Source organism: Ischnura elegans (assembly GCF_921293095.1).
Source record: "Ischnura elegans chromosome 13 unlocalized genomic scaffold, ioIscEleg1.1 SUPER_13_unloc_4, whole genome shotgun sequence".
NCBI classification, from domain to species: domain Eukaryota; kingdom Metazoa; phylum Arthropoda; class Insecta; order Odonata; family Coenagrionidae; genus Ischnura; species Ischnura elegans.
Window position 1 is genome coordinate 3967500 of NW_025791660.1, and position 13711 is coordinate 3981210.

At 45.5% G+C, this 13711-nt stretch overlaps 1 protein-coding gene across 1 annotated transcript; it reads left to right on the forward strand.

Annotated features, from left to right (window-relative positions):
- Nucleotides 1–10286: 10286 nt before the first annotated feature.
- Nucleotides 10287–11566, forward strand: LOC124173290. Its single transcript, XM_046552809.1, has 3 exons — nt 10287–10338; nt 10502–10583; nt 11135–11566. The coding sequence occupies exon 3, from the start codon at nt 11213–11215 to the stop codon at nt 11564–11566; it is 354 nt and encodes a 117-aa protein (XP_046408765.1). The 5' UTR covers nt 10287–10338; nt 10502–10583; nt 11135–11212.
- Nucleotides 11567–13711: the final 2145 nt, after the last annotated feature.

A 13711-nucleotide genomic window follows, 5' to 3' on the forward strand; every position in this document is an offset into this window, starting at 1 on the left:
GCCCAGTCCTACCCAGGACTTGCTTTTTCGGTTACCTCCGTGCTTTTGTTTAGTCCTTTTTAGGAATAGGCCTCTCCTCTGCTTAGCGTCACAGCTCTTTTAAGGGCCTTTTTCTTACAGGAGTAGATACAGCCACCGCCGCGGGGGAAGATGGACAACAACGTAGCAGCAGCAGACGTCAAAGAGAGAGAGAGTGAGAGAGAGGAAAGCGCCGCGAGGACATCCGCGAGCAGCGCTAGCGCTGCTGTAGGCAGCCGCGAAGGCCCAGTCCTACCCAGGACTTGCTTTTTCGGTTATCTCCGTGCTTTTGTTTAGTCCTTTTTAGGACTAGGCCTCTCCTCTGCTTAGTGTCTTAGCCCTTTTTAGGGCCTTTTCTTACAGGCGTAGTAGCAGCCACTGCCGCCGGGGAGACAACGCCGCCAGGACATCCGTAGGCAGCGCCTGCGCTGCTGAGCAGTCACCGACGCCGCCCGCGACTGACCAGGACCGAGGAAGAGGGACCACCGGGGCCGCGGCAGATTTTTTCTTTTCCCTTCTCCTCTAGGCCTGTGTAAGAAACTCTCTGCGGGCCCTACGGGTAACCCAAAGTTAGCACCCTTGCGACAGTATTCCCCCGCCCGGGGGAACTAGTAACTGCCCAAGTGAAGTCTGCTAGTGGAGAGGGTTCGGTCCTCAACTCTTCGGCTGTTACACACAAAACCTCTCATACGACCTACCCCGACGCACTTGTTGGCCATAGGGTGAGAGTCCCCATTTCATGAAGCTTGCACGCTAACGCACTCGTTAGCAGCCGAAGGAAACTCCCCATCACAAACATTAACGGCGCCCACGTAACGTGCGGTGGGTTCTCCAGCCGTGGGGCACGCGATCACCGTCGGGGCTATTCTGCTTTTCTTCGGGCAAGTAGTCTAATAGGTACACAGGGGTTGGGGAGGACAACACCTGCGCTAGGCGGCCTTCCCCCGTCTGGGGAGGACCTGACACCAGGGCCTTAAGCCACCAAAGTTCTTGGCAACCTTTCCGAAAGGATCCAAAGAGGGCCTTTTCGTACTTATTCTTTTCGCTTCGAGGCATTAGAGCCTAAATCTTCAGGGGCATAAGAGCCTCCTCCGCGGCATCAGCGCCGCCTTAGGTTTCTGGGGCATCAGCGCCTAAGTTTTTAGCAAGGCATCAGCGCCTAAGTTTTAAAAAGGCATCAGCGCCTAGAAATAGGGGCCTGATTTGAGAGGCATCAGCGCCTCCCAGATCTAAGCGGGACTTGGCATAAGAGCCACCCCGCTCTTGCTTCAAAGGCCAAATCACTAAGTTTTCGCAAGGCATCCGCGCCTAAGTTTAAAAAAAAGGCATCAGCGCCTAAATTTTTAAAAAGGCATCAGCGCCCAATTTTTTACAAAGGCATCAGCGCCTACAGGGGCTTCCTAAACACTTGACTCACTTGCAAAATAGAGGCTCCATTCAGCCGCGTAACGGCAGCGGTGCCCGTATTTTTGGTGCTTAACACGACCGTCGACGACTAGCTCGCATAACGAGAAGGCCTTCGGTTGCGCTGCGTCACGGCCAACCTGTTGCAAGACTGCTCCGCATCACGGATGCCAGGCTCCGCGTCACGGAGCCTGGTAAGGTCTGAGAGTCGGCGCGATGGAGAGAGTCGTCTCCGGACGACTACACAACCGCCCTTTATCATGCCCGACCAAATATAACCCGAGGTCTCGCGGTTCCCCTAGGGCTCTGGCCTTACCACGGATCTCAGGATCCCCCCCTGCGAGGCCGGATGGAACGGGTACCCGGATCTCTTCCTCGCCGTCCGCGGGGACTGACACCGAATCTCCTGAATCCCCGGACTCTGCCGCGTCCTAGTTCGAGGGCTAGCCCGGCTCCCGTCCCGCCGTCAGCGGACGAGGCCGTTACCTCCCCTGCCGCATCTTCCTCTTTGGCTTCCTTTCCCAACATCACCATGAGGTCGCTCGCCTCACCCTCCCCCTTCCAACCAATCACCCCAGCGGCAACCTCTACCCCCACCATCGTGGCCACTCCGGTGGCTGCACTACCAGCCCTGATGGCACTACAAGTGCCTACCCCTCCCTCCTTCCTGAGCCAAACGTTCAGCCTCGTTACGAGGAGGCAGCCATCCGGTGCTCCAACTCGCACCATCCCACCAACTACGGCACCCACCGCCACGAGACCATCCCACACCCCAGCCACACCCCCGACCCGCACCTTCCCAGTTCACATCGCCCGTCTCCCACGATTCTGCAGTCAGCGCAGCTTCTTCCAAGCTTGGCGCCAGGCCTATCCGGACCTTGCAAATGCCCGGAAATTCGTCTATACGGAACGGGATTCGTCAATACGGAGCGCACCGCGATAGTAAACATAGATCGTAGAGGAGTGGAGACCCTGAGGCAGGAATATAGACGATTGGACTATGCCATAGGGGAGCCGCTCCAATACCATCTCCCCCCTGAACGGCGCCCGACCGCGCCACCTCCCACACCCGCGAGCGAAATCTTCGATTTCGTCATTCTAGGTGTGGACTACGCCACAAGAGTGGACCACATGGTGGAGAGACTCCAGGAATTGGACATCCCTGTGAAGGAGGCCTGGCGAATCTACACGCGGGGGAGGAAGAAGACGACCGTCGTGAGGGTCCTCTTTCCAGCAGCCAGTGAGGCGGATTGCGGGAGAACCTTGGGGAACGGTTTCTCCCTAGATGGCCGCTTGTATCGGTGCGAGCCGGCTCGCCCATTCCGATCCAGGAAGGTCGCCCGCACCCAGGAGCGGCCCCCGCCGCAACATGGTGCTACTCGTGTCCAGAGTCGGCACCCTCCGCCTCTGGGCACACGTGAGCGCGCTGTCTCCCCGGCTCGCCCTGAGCGCCCGGCAGAGCAGCGCCATGACCAAGCCCCTGAAGTAGATTTCTTCTCGGATCTCTTACAGGCACAATCAGGGGACCAGCCAGCGACGAGGAGCCAGGTGATCCGCTTCATGTCGCAGGTCATCCGAAACACCGTTCACCCCAGCGTCGCAGAGGAGGTCACGGACGTCATCAGAGCAGCGGCAAGGACCATCTTCGGATGGAGGACCTACGCGGGAGCGACGCGCCGAGATTAAGAAATTAACATGAATCAGTCCCCAAAAGTGTCGTTCCTAAACGGAGCCGTGGCCCAAAAACGGTCACTGCTCCGGGAACATATGAGGAGCAAGAAGGTCGCCATCATGGGGCTGGTGGAGACCTTCCTCAAACCCTCCGCTAAAGTAAAAATCTCTGGCTTCCAGGAGTTCTCCGTACCGAGGGCTAAACCACGATCCGGTGGAGTCGCCATCTTGATCCGCTCCGACATCGCGGCCAAACACCTAGACATCCCGGAGAACTGCCTGCCAGAAGGAAACGACGCAGTGATGGCGAGCGTGCGGCTTGAACAAAGAGACGTGCAGATCTGCGTGCTCTACTGCAGACCACGAGCGCCGCTACCGATGAAGCTCCTGGACTTCATCGCTGACAGCAAGCAACCCACAATACTCCTCGGGGACTTCAACGCACGCCATCACGCCTTCAGCGACCACGCTTCTAACGCCAATGGGCGCAAACTCCTCTCCTTCCTCCTTCGCAGCCATGGTGCGGCTGGACATCCCTTCCCCCACTTCCATAGGGAGAGGAGCATCCAACCCTGACCATGCAATCGTCATGGGTGACCTTATGCCTCTATGCGGACAGGTCAACGTAGACGATTGCATTACATCCGACCACCTCCCGTTCTCTTTCTCATTCAGGTGGGTGAAACAGCGAGGGAACTGCGTCTTCCAGCGACCAGACTGAAAGAAGGTGGACTGGGAAGCCTTCAACAGAACAGTACAGGCTAAAACAGAAGACATCGGAGCTCTACACAACGTTCCGGAAGTCGACGCAGCGATAAAGACCGTGGTGAGGGCCTTCGCCGAAGCCGCCACTGCTATCCCGATGAACACAATTGACACCGCCTGTCCGCCGCTCGCCCCACAAATAGTGAAACTCATCAAAGAAAAGAGGGCGCACAGTGGTCCCAAATCGAAAAAAGCTGGCCAAAAGTAGTTTTTTCGAAAATTTTCAAGGAATTTTTGGACCTTATATTCGGATTCTACAGGATATGGTCTACAAATTACACTACTAAGTTAGTATTTTTGTTCATCAGAGCGGCTGCAGTGATCAATCAAACATGGAGCATTCACCGTAAAAATCACAGTTGCTAGAAATCGGTCGATTTTGATGGAGTTCAGCGTCATGCAGGACAACCTTTACGCGATATATTTGGCCAAAAAACATTTTTAACTACAAATATAAACATTATTACATAGTAGGACATAAATTTTATTCGGATTTTACTATGTTTACTATTTTATATATATTTTGTAACTTAAGTGTTTTTTACCCGAATTTTCAAATAAAATGTACAATATCGTTTAGAGAGGCACGTGAATGCACGGTGTCTTTTGCACCAATACAAAGGGAAAAATATATGCAACGCAGTAGTGAACAAAAGTTTTGCTACTAGTTGCTACTCCGACCTCAGCATTGATTTAACTATAATGATGCAATGCGCTGACGCGGACGGCGGCCTGGCTGGCGCGTGGTAGGGCTCGAGGAAATCCAGTATTTATGGGTGTTATTCAACATTGTTGGATATTTTTTTTCTACAAAAAATATTTACCCTATGAATAAACATCTCTTGCCATACGTAGAACATTTTATCATTAATAGTTTCCACTTGGCCTTACCTTTTATTTACGTGTGCCCATGCTCTCATAAAAATTGCTTAAGGACTCGAGCGGAAGGATATATTTATGGAACGAAAGTTCGCAGCTATGCTTATAGTAATCCTCAAAAACTTGAATGCAATCAAAACAAAAAAGAATCCCTCAAATGCTACTCCACCCTTTCCTACCGTTAGACGGATTAGTTTTTGCCCTCACGCGGCACATTGTCCCTCTGTCGCCTCCTTAGCGGCCTCCTCAACCGCATGCAGGGCAAACGACTGCCGAAAAGGCCTAGGCTATTTATTGCGCCCATTGGGAAAACACAAACACCGCTCTCTGTACACTTGTTATGAATTGCACTTTGACCACCGGGGATGAACGGAGTAAGCCTTTTCACTCTTCAAATGTGATATTTCCTAGAAAATGGAGATAATACCATCGCGAACCTCACACTATGGAACCCCCAAATTACTTCTAGACATCGCTTTTCCGACATTTTCCCGCCAAAACTCAGTTTTAGTCAGATTTTGCCAAACGAAAGACGTGAAAGTTAGTTTCCTCAAGCGTGAAGATCGAGTCTTGAAAAAGTCGAGTATCCTCGAACTTTTTAAAGAAGACTTGTGGGGTTGAAGAAGAGTGCCCATAGTGTTTTAGTTCGATAACTCTGAAAATTTTCACGCGTCTTGAGATGCATGAAAAATTTCTTGAAAGTGGAAAAGGGTCCGTATCATTTAAATGGAAAACGGAGGATCTTAGAGCTAGCACATCGCCGGTAGAGCATCCATGAGTTATCGAAGCAAAGGTGATGAGTTCGTGGCGAAAATAATAAATGAGATGACAACAACCACTCTCTCAAGAGCGCGGCGAGTGTTATCTAAATGGAGAGCCAAGGATGTGAGGCAAAGCAAAATCTCCCACGAAGAAGCCCTTTCCATGATCGTTTCCGGTAATTTCACGAAACATCAGTACTTGCTCCTCCGACGGACATCTAAAGAAGCTGCCCTTCCTGTTGTCCACTTGTCCGAGGAGGCAATGGAGGCGAGGAATAAGGACATAAGAAGATTCAGGGAGCACCATGCAAGGAAATTTTCCTGGATAGCAACGAATGAAGACCTGTTTAAAAGATTACTCCTAACTTCAGATGCAATGATATCAAGTATTTCTAAGGCTCAAAGAAGGAAATTACTTCAATTACCAGTCGAGGTAAAGAGTTTATTAATCCTGGAAGAATTGAGTGGATGACGACTGTGATGAGGATTTGTCGGATAGTGATTATGAATGTATTTAAATTTTTTTCGTAACAATGACTGAGAAAGATAAGAAGAAATGTTAACTTATTTTTTTGATGATTAAAAAAGCCCAAATTAATGGAAAATCTCATTTAATTTTTCGTACCAAATCATGTGCTCGTTAAATTGATGCCTCACTGCGTAAAGAGCTTATTGCAAGTGTATATCAATAAATTTGGCGTTTAACTTGAGTTATAGGAGTTATGAAATATTGTTTATAACATTTCAATGATTGTAATAATGCCTCCGTTGAAACTTGTGAAATAAGGAACCCCGTTTAAAATTGCTTCCAAATCCATTGGCACGTGACAAGGAACTATAAAATTGTCTACTTAATTAGAATTAGATATAATTTTTAAACAATTAATGTAGTACAATAATACTAATAATATACTTATAATATAAATTTACAATTAATATTACCTTATTTTTCGTATGAAATACGATCAAACATATGAGAAAGTAGAAAATGTTCTCTTGGTTCATTCAAAATCAGTTGTTCAAAATTTGTCCAAAAATAAACAATGCAGTCATTTTATATGCATTTATGTATCTTTTAAATAACTAATTCTGTTTTATGATATGTATAATTTTTATTTACTATCACCAGTATAATCTCAAATTCCAATGTTAAAAACATTAATTGTTTAAACAAATTGTGAAATAACAATAAAATTATTGCAAATACATAAAAAAATAGTTATAAATTCAGAATAAGCGGGTCAAAAACAATAAGAATAGACCTTTGGGTCAAATATATACATAATAACAATAGCGTAATTAATTTTGGCCAGCTTTTTTCGATTTGGGACCACTGTGGGGACCGAGAATGGATCCGGAACAGAGACCCGGCAGTCAAACAAGAGTGGAACAGGCAAAACGCTGTCATACGCAGAAATGCCATCAAAATGAAAGAGAAAGCCTAGGAAAATGCCTGTAAAAACCTCGACTACCGGGACGAGGGTGCGTTATGGAGAAAATTTAAGCTGCTGACGGGACAGCTGACTCAGACGCACAGCTCATTGAAGGGTCCCGATGACAACCCGATAGCAGAGCCAGCAGAAAAGGCAGAAGAATTCCGGAGAGTACTGCAAGACGTCTACTCTCCGATGCAAGACCCCCTTTTCAACAATAAGAACATGAAAACCTGTATCTTCCACGCCAGATGGAAGAGGGGGCGATTCCTGCCGTGGGAAGAAATACCTGAGGAACAAGAAAGAACGGGCATCCTCAGAAGCATCACAGAGGAAGACATGGCATCTGCTAAACCGAGGAAAAACAAGGCACCCGGAGAGGATGGTATAAAGGCCATACATCTGATGCACTCACCAGCGTGCTTACCACCTCTAACGAACATCTTCAACGCAGCCCTTGCACTAGGATACTATCTTCAGGCTTGGAAGAAAATGACCATGGTAATGATACCCAAGCCTGGAAAGGACAACTCGAAAGCCGAGAACTACCGACCTATTATCTTAACCAGCACCATAGGAAAGTGGTTTGAGAGATTCATAGTGCAGCGCTTGACCAAACTACTGGAAGAAAACGGAGCACTACCACAACTCCAATATGGATTCAGACCACACCGGTGCACCACGGATCCCCTCACTCTCCTAACCAGCACAGCAGCAGAAGGGATCAACAGGAACAGATACACAGCAGCACTGTTCCTGGACATAGAAAGGGCATTCGACAGCGTGTGGCACGACGGGCTTATGTACAAGCTTGAGAAGCTGCCCGGGATGGAAGAGGACCTCCTGCGGCTTATCAACTGTTTCATCAGAAACAGAAGCGCGAGGGTTAGAGTCGGGCCCCAGATCTCCTCCGCTTTCCCACTACAAGCCGGTGTCCCTCAGGGCACCGTGCTGTCCCCCCTACTCTTCTCGCTGTACTGCCACGACATACTCACGGACAAGAAGCATAGAAAGACCGTGGAAGTTATCCAATACGCCGACGACACTGCCCTATGGAGCACAGTCCTTACACCGCGGACGGCGGTAAACTACATACAGAGCATGCTGTCGCGCCTTGAGAAGTGGTTTAAGGACTGGAGAGTTAGGCCAAACCCAAAGAAGACACAACTGATCATCATTAAACCTCTTGGGAAGAAGCATTATCAACAGCAGCAAGTGGCCCTATGGAACCAAAGGGTTCACCAGTCCACCACGGCAACCTACCTGGGGGTGCTAATTGATCAAAACCTCACTTTCAGGAAGCATGTCGCCAACATCACGGCGAGGTGCAACAAAAGGAGTAACCTCATTCGCGCGGTCAGAGCAAGGGGGCGCGGAGTATCAGAGAGGTGCGGCCTGCTCCTGTTTAAGTCTTTCATTAGACCAATTATGGAGTACGCCGCCTGCTCTACTCCCGTACAACAATTCCCTACAATAATACATCTCGTTTGAAAGACGTGTCCTACGGCAGACCTTCTTGTTGCACCCTCGCACCAACAGGAAGCAAGTCTACAACATAACTAATATCGTGCCTCTCCTCCACAGATTATGCCGGCTACGGAGAAACGCCGCAGGGAGGACCGCAGAGCACACCCACGACTGTTCAACGACATCATGCTTCCTGGGAACGGAGTCGTCGTAAGATCAAACAAGCAGAAGCTCTACTCCGCTCCAAGATTCATCAGCGACCACCTTCACCTGTTCCTGCCCGACGTAGAACTGCCTCCGTCATCATCAATTGCACCAGTGATCCCCGCCCCCACATCGTTGACCATCATACCAGGGCTCCCACTACGGCCCAAGAAACGGAGGCAGAAAAGGAACAAACCAGTCAACCCCCACCCTAGTGAGAACGACACCGTCCTAGAGCTGCCGCTCCCCCCTGATCCCCAGTGATACCAGTGACAGAGTAGATACTATCTACCTATTTATTTATTATTTATTTATCTATTTATTATTATTTATACAAAGACTATGGCCGTGTTCCAATCCACCGAAAATGCGCTCTTGCGCTCTTACCCGCACTTTTGGATCGTCACATATCGGAAGTGACGTCACGTAGTGCGATTCCAATCCGCTAACGTTCCTGCTCTGAAGAGCGCATAGGCGAAGAGCGCGAGAGAGCACATGCATTCACCCTCATTCGCTCTTCAACCGTCGTGGAGGTAACCAGAGGAAACATGGAAGTGGAGAAAGAATTCATTTGTAAGTATATACTCTTAAATACGAGTAATTGTGATATATTGTGTGCTCAAATTCTTGTGCGTGTTATTTTTTTTTAAATATGTGTTGTATTATGTATATTGAAATGGATTGAATCCAGTATGGAGGTTGAGAAAACGGCGCATGTACATGTTCACTGTAAATTCTTTTCGGAACAATCCCGTGAAGTATCGTAGTTTGTACCATTTAAATTGTTTCAATGATAATTAAGGCATAACTTTTCAAATTTTGACTGTTCAGCTCTAAAAGGCGGTGATGAACAACGTGGTTAGCGTATATATTTTGCGAGTGGAAAAGGGGTACCATTGACACTATTTATTAACTCATTTCGTCAACCGAAGTCTGTTGACCTAGCTTTTCCTGTATGTTTTATCCCATAGAATGAATTTAAAGGATAGTTCAAAAACGTGGTGGTTGTGGTTACTCGTAACAGCGTTATATTGCCTTTGACCACGCTATTTCGCCTAGGATTTTGGTTTGGATGTGATGCGGATTTATATTTCTGGTTTATTAAATCTGAATTATATTAAGTTTGTATTAAGAAGTGGAGTAGGTAAATCAGGAAAGCGTGGCCTTCGCTTCACAATTGTAGATAATGGAATATGACTTGTGAACCCCAGCCTGTTGACGCTGTTTTACACAGGGCACGTTATTGCACAATCTGATTAGTGTACGATGGCGTAGCTTAAATTTCTCTGCTGTAAGGTAGTGAGCTTGTAGAAATTTTGCGAGAGTACGTGCTCGTGAGGTGGCAATGTAGTCCTTTTCTAATTTATTAGTCCATTCGCGCCATTGCACGCCGAAATGAGAAATTAATGCAGTCATAACCCAAGCAATTATGTACCCCGTATAAAACGGCCTTCCGATGAGGAAGGGGGTTGGTAAATGCTAACACCACGTTGACGCAATGCCAATGATAAGAGGGTTAACGAGAAAGATTATAATTGTCATCACCTATAAATAAAGAATCCCCAGTGTGCGATATGATTATCGATCTGTTGTTCCGTCATGTAATATTTTGTGGTGTTGATATTTTTATTTCATTTTTCAGGGACAGATGAAAAAATATTTGAGTTCATACAGCTATGGAAGAGGTATGCGGCCCTCTTTACAGGGAGAAAGGGAACACTCCCCGCCGCATACGGGTAAGTTTGCTGTTCACATTTCTGTACTGCATTAAAGTTGGGCAGAATGAGGCCGTTAGTTGCCCTTGAGATGTGCATGTCCAATTGCTTTACAAGCTTAAAGGACCGATAACCCCATGCATCTTCATGAGCTTTATTACTAATTGTAACCTTCATTTTATAGGAAAGTCGCAGCGGAACTGGGATTTACGGGGCCGTATACCTCCCTAAAGAAAAGGTGGGAGAACTTATATGAAAAGTACAAGGTGAGTCCATTTAGCTCCTGTGAGTCCTGTTAGCTGGACAAACATTGCATTCTGTTGTCACCAGGTGTTATTTTAAAACCACTTCCTTGTTTGTCTATCAGATTCTGAGTGTTCTCACTGACTAAATCATATCGGGAAATGTCAACATATAAAGGGAAATATAGCTTCCTTTCATAATGACTGCATCGGGGGATAGCTCAATTCTATCAAGTATTGTCAATAAGTTGTCCTCTCACAGCAGCATGAACTTGATCATTATCCTTTGCTACAAGGTTACTTAGTTCTTTTTTTGGTAAGGTATTCCCATATGTTGAAGCATCAATTTCAGTTTTCCTTTTATAATTATCCATTATCCCATTCAAAATGTTGCATTACTTAACTCAATACGATCAAAATCATTCATTCTATTGTGATCGTATTTATTTAAGAGCCTTTCCAAAACGCGAAGATAATTAGAAGTGTCTCAATACAGTCAACTGTTGGTAACATTTTTTTTGTCATTCCCTTGTGGAATTTTCTTGGTGCTCACAACTGTACTCTCTCCATTACAGAAATGCAAGTACCCACGCAGTGGGTTAGGGACGGAGGGCGGGGACAAGGGCCCTCTGTCCTGGAAATTTTACGTCCCTATGGATGAAGTCTTGGGCAGCCACCACAATGTGGCCCCGGTGCTTATCTTGGACTCAGGCCATGATGCTCACCAGGAGCAGGCCATGATGCTCACCTGCAGCAGCCATCCAGAAGGCAGCAGCCATCTAGCAGCCAGTAGCAGCTCCTCCCTCACACAGACTCCCTCCTCCAGCAATGGCGGTCTGCGGTTTGGGGGGACCCCACATCCGAGGAAGAGGAGCAGGGAGGAGGGGACTGAGGAGCTGCTCGAGTATTTCAAGAAGAGCAATGAGAGGTGGTTGTCGCAGATGAAGGAGCTGATGATGGCTCACAAAGATATTTCAATTAAACTTAGTGAACTTTTGAATAAATAATGACAATGAGATTTATATTTCATTTGTTGTAATTTTGCATCCAACCTCTCACCTGCATCAGCAGTCCCTTAAGCAGAACTATGGTGATGGTTAAATTGAAGACTATTCCGCAGTAAGTAACATGACGATTGGTGGTACATGAACTAGTCTTCATTGTACATTAAGCGGGATGAGTATGCTAATGTCTGAAAGGTAGGTATATTGGGCAGCTATGTCTGAATCACTGGCTTAATTGAGAATAAGGTTTGGGGAGCAGGGTCTTCATAAAAGAATGCAAGAAAATTATGAATATTTTTTACAATAAGATTTCAAAATTGTATAATTCTAGATAACTTGATATTTTTTCATAACAAGGACAATCCACTAATAAAATTTATTGATCCGTTAAAGGATGCATCACGAAAAGGAATACACGGGATATATGTCACGGCTGCTTACTACTTAACCTTAACTATTAAGGCCTTTTTTTAATCTGGCGAAATATTGATACATAGATATAATTAATGTAACTCAATTTTTTGGCATTGTTCTTTGCTGCTGCTTCTAATCACAATTTTTTAGATGGCGTAGTAATATTTTCTGCATTCTTCATTTATTGCGGACTCCCTGACGGCACGTTACTGGTTGTGTAGCAAGATTTGCAAGTTAAGGGTCATTATACCAACAGTTGGCAATACAGTAGACTCAGGTCAATTGGGACATATGAGGAATTTGCCCCAATTAGGTGAAAATGGACATAAAGCACTAATAAATTGTAGAAGGCCAAACAATGTTTATAACGCAACATGTTTATTAAGCAAATAGTTACATTAAATTGGCGACTAAAATAATACAGCAATTATTTACGAAAGCATTAAATTCATTTCAATGCCAATGACCAGGCCTAGGGGCTTATCTGCCCAAAAATTTTAATATAAGCAAAAGTCCAAAACTAAAAAATAATACTTTTCATGAAAAAAAATCACAGGGATTCTGAGCTAAGGAATTATCAATTATGAAGATATCCAACGAAACACTATAATTATTTACAAATTTTACAAAAAAAAACAAAAATTTACACAAAATATAGCAAATAAATTTTAGCGCTTATGGGAAATAGCTATTCACTCTCAGCACCTTCACTGGTGAAGAACCACTCCCTTTAACATGATGAATCATCATCCCTTCAACAAAAGAGATAATTCCCTAAAAGGCAGAATATATTAATTACATTTACAGAGAACAAGATAACAAGCCATCAAAATGAAAATTAGTACTATTTTACATATGCAAGGACACTCCTAGGAAGGCTTACAAGGATGCACCCCAGACCTCCAAATCCAGCAATTCAATGACTATATAAAGATGTAATAAAAATTTGGTTCACCTCCAGCCAGCAATTACCAAAATAATATGAAATGAGCCATTGAAAAATAGCCAAAGCGAAGTGGCATCCAAAAAGTCAAATGATTTATGCCACTCAACCATTTCACTATGGGCAGCTATCAAAACTATGCCTATTGTTTAAAAGGGCAAATTATAATATCTGCACAAAAGCAAAGAACTAAACCATTGGAGAATTAAGGAGCTGAACTCAATTTGACAGCTAATAGATTTCAGGATGACAACACCTTGAACACCATTGCGACTACGACATTACACACACTCAGATGAACCAAAATTGTCCAACAATACACATTGACTACAAAGTACAGAAATGATAAGAGCAGATATCTTTCAGAAGACTTTCAAGTCCTCATCATGAGCATGTGTCTGCATCAGGAGCAAAATAGAATCAATAAAACAGCTCAAATAAGCATAATTTGGATCCTGCAGGTCAATAGAAGTTTGTATGCAAGTAACAAGTAGTAGTAGTATTTGGATTTAGGGTGCGTCGACGGCAAGGTCATTTTGCACCACTACTGTGCTATTTAATTACAAAAGTTATGTATAAAGTAATCTACTGCATCTGATGTCTTCGTTGAAAGTGTACATAATTAGACTTTATTAAAAATGTTTATTTCTCTGAGAAACCGAAATGTACAGATTAAGTTGGTAGGGTGGTCTCCTAAAAGGGTTTTTAGGTCTCCCCCTAGATTATTTCGTCTTCGCGCTTCGCGGTACTTAACACAATCTAGCATAATGTGTCTAATACTTAATGGACAT

What these genes read in the sequence shown, in the direction of transcription:
- LOC124173290 (XM_046552809.1), top strand. Translation starts at nt 11,213, where the DNA reads ATGGATGAAGTCTTGGGCAGCCACCACAATGTGGCCCCGGTGCTTATC.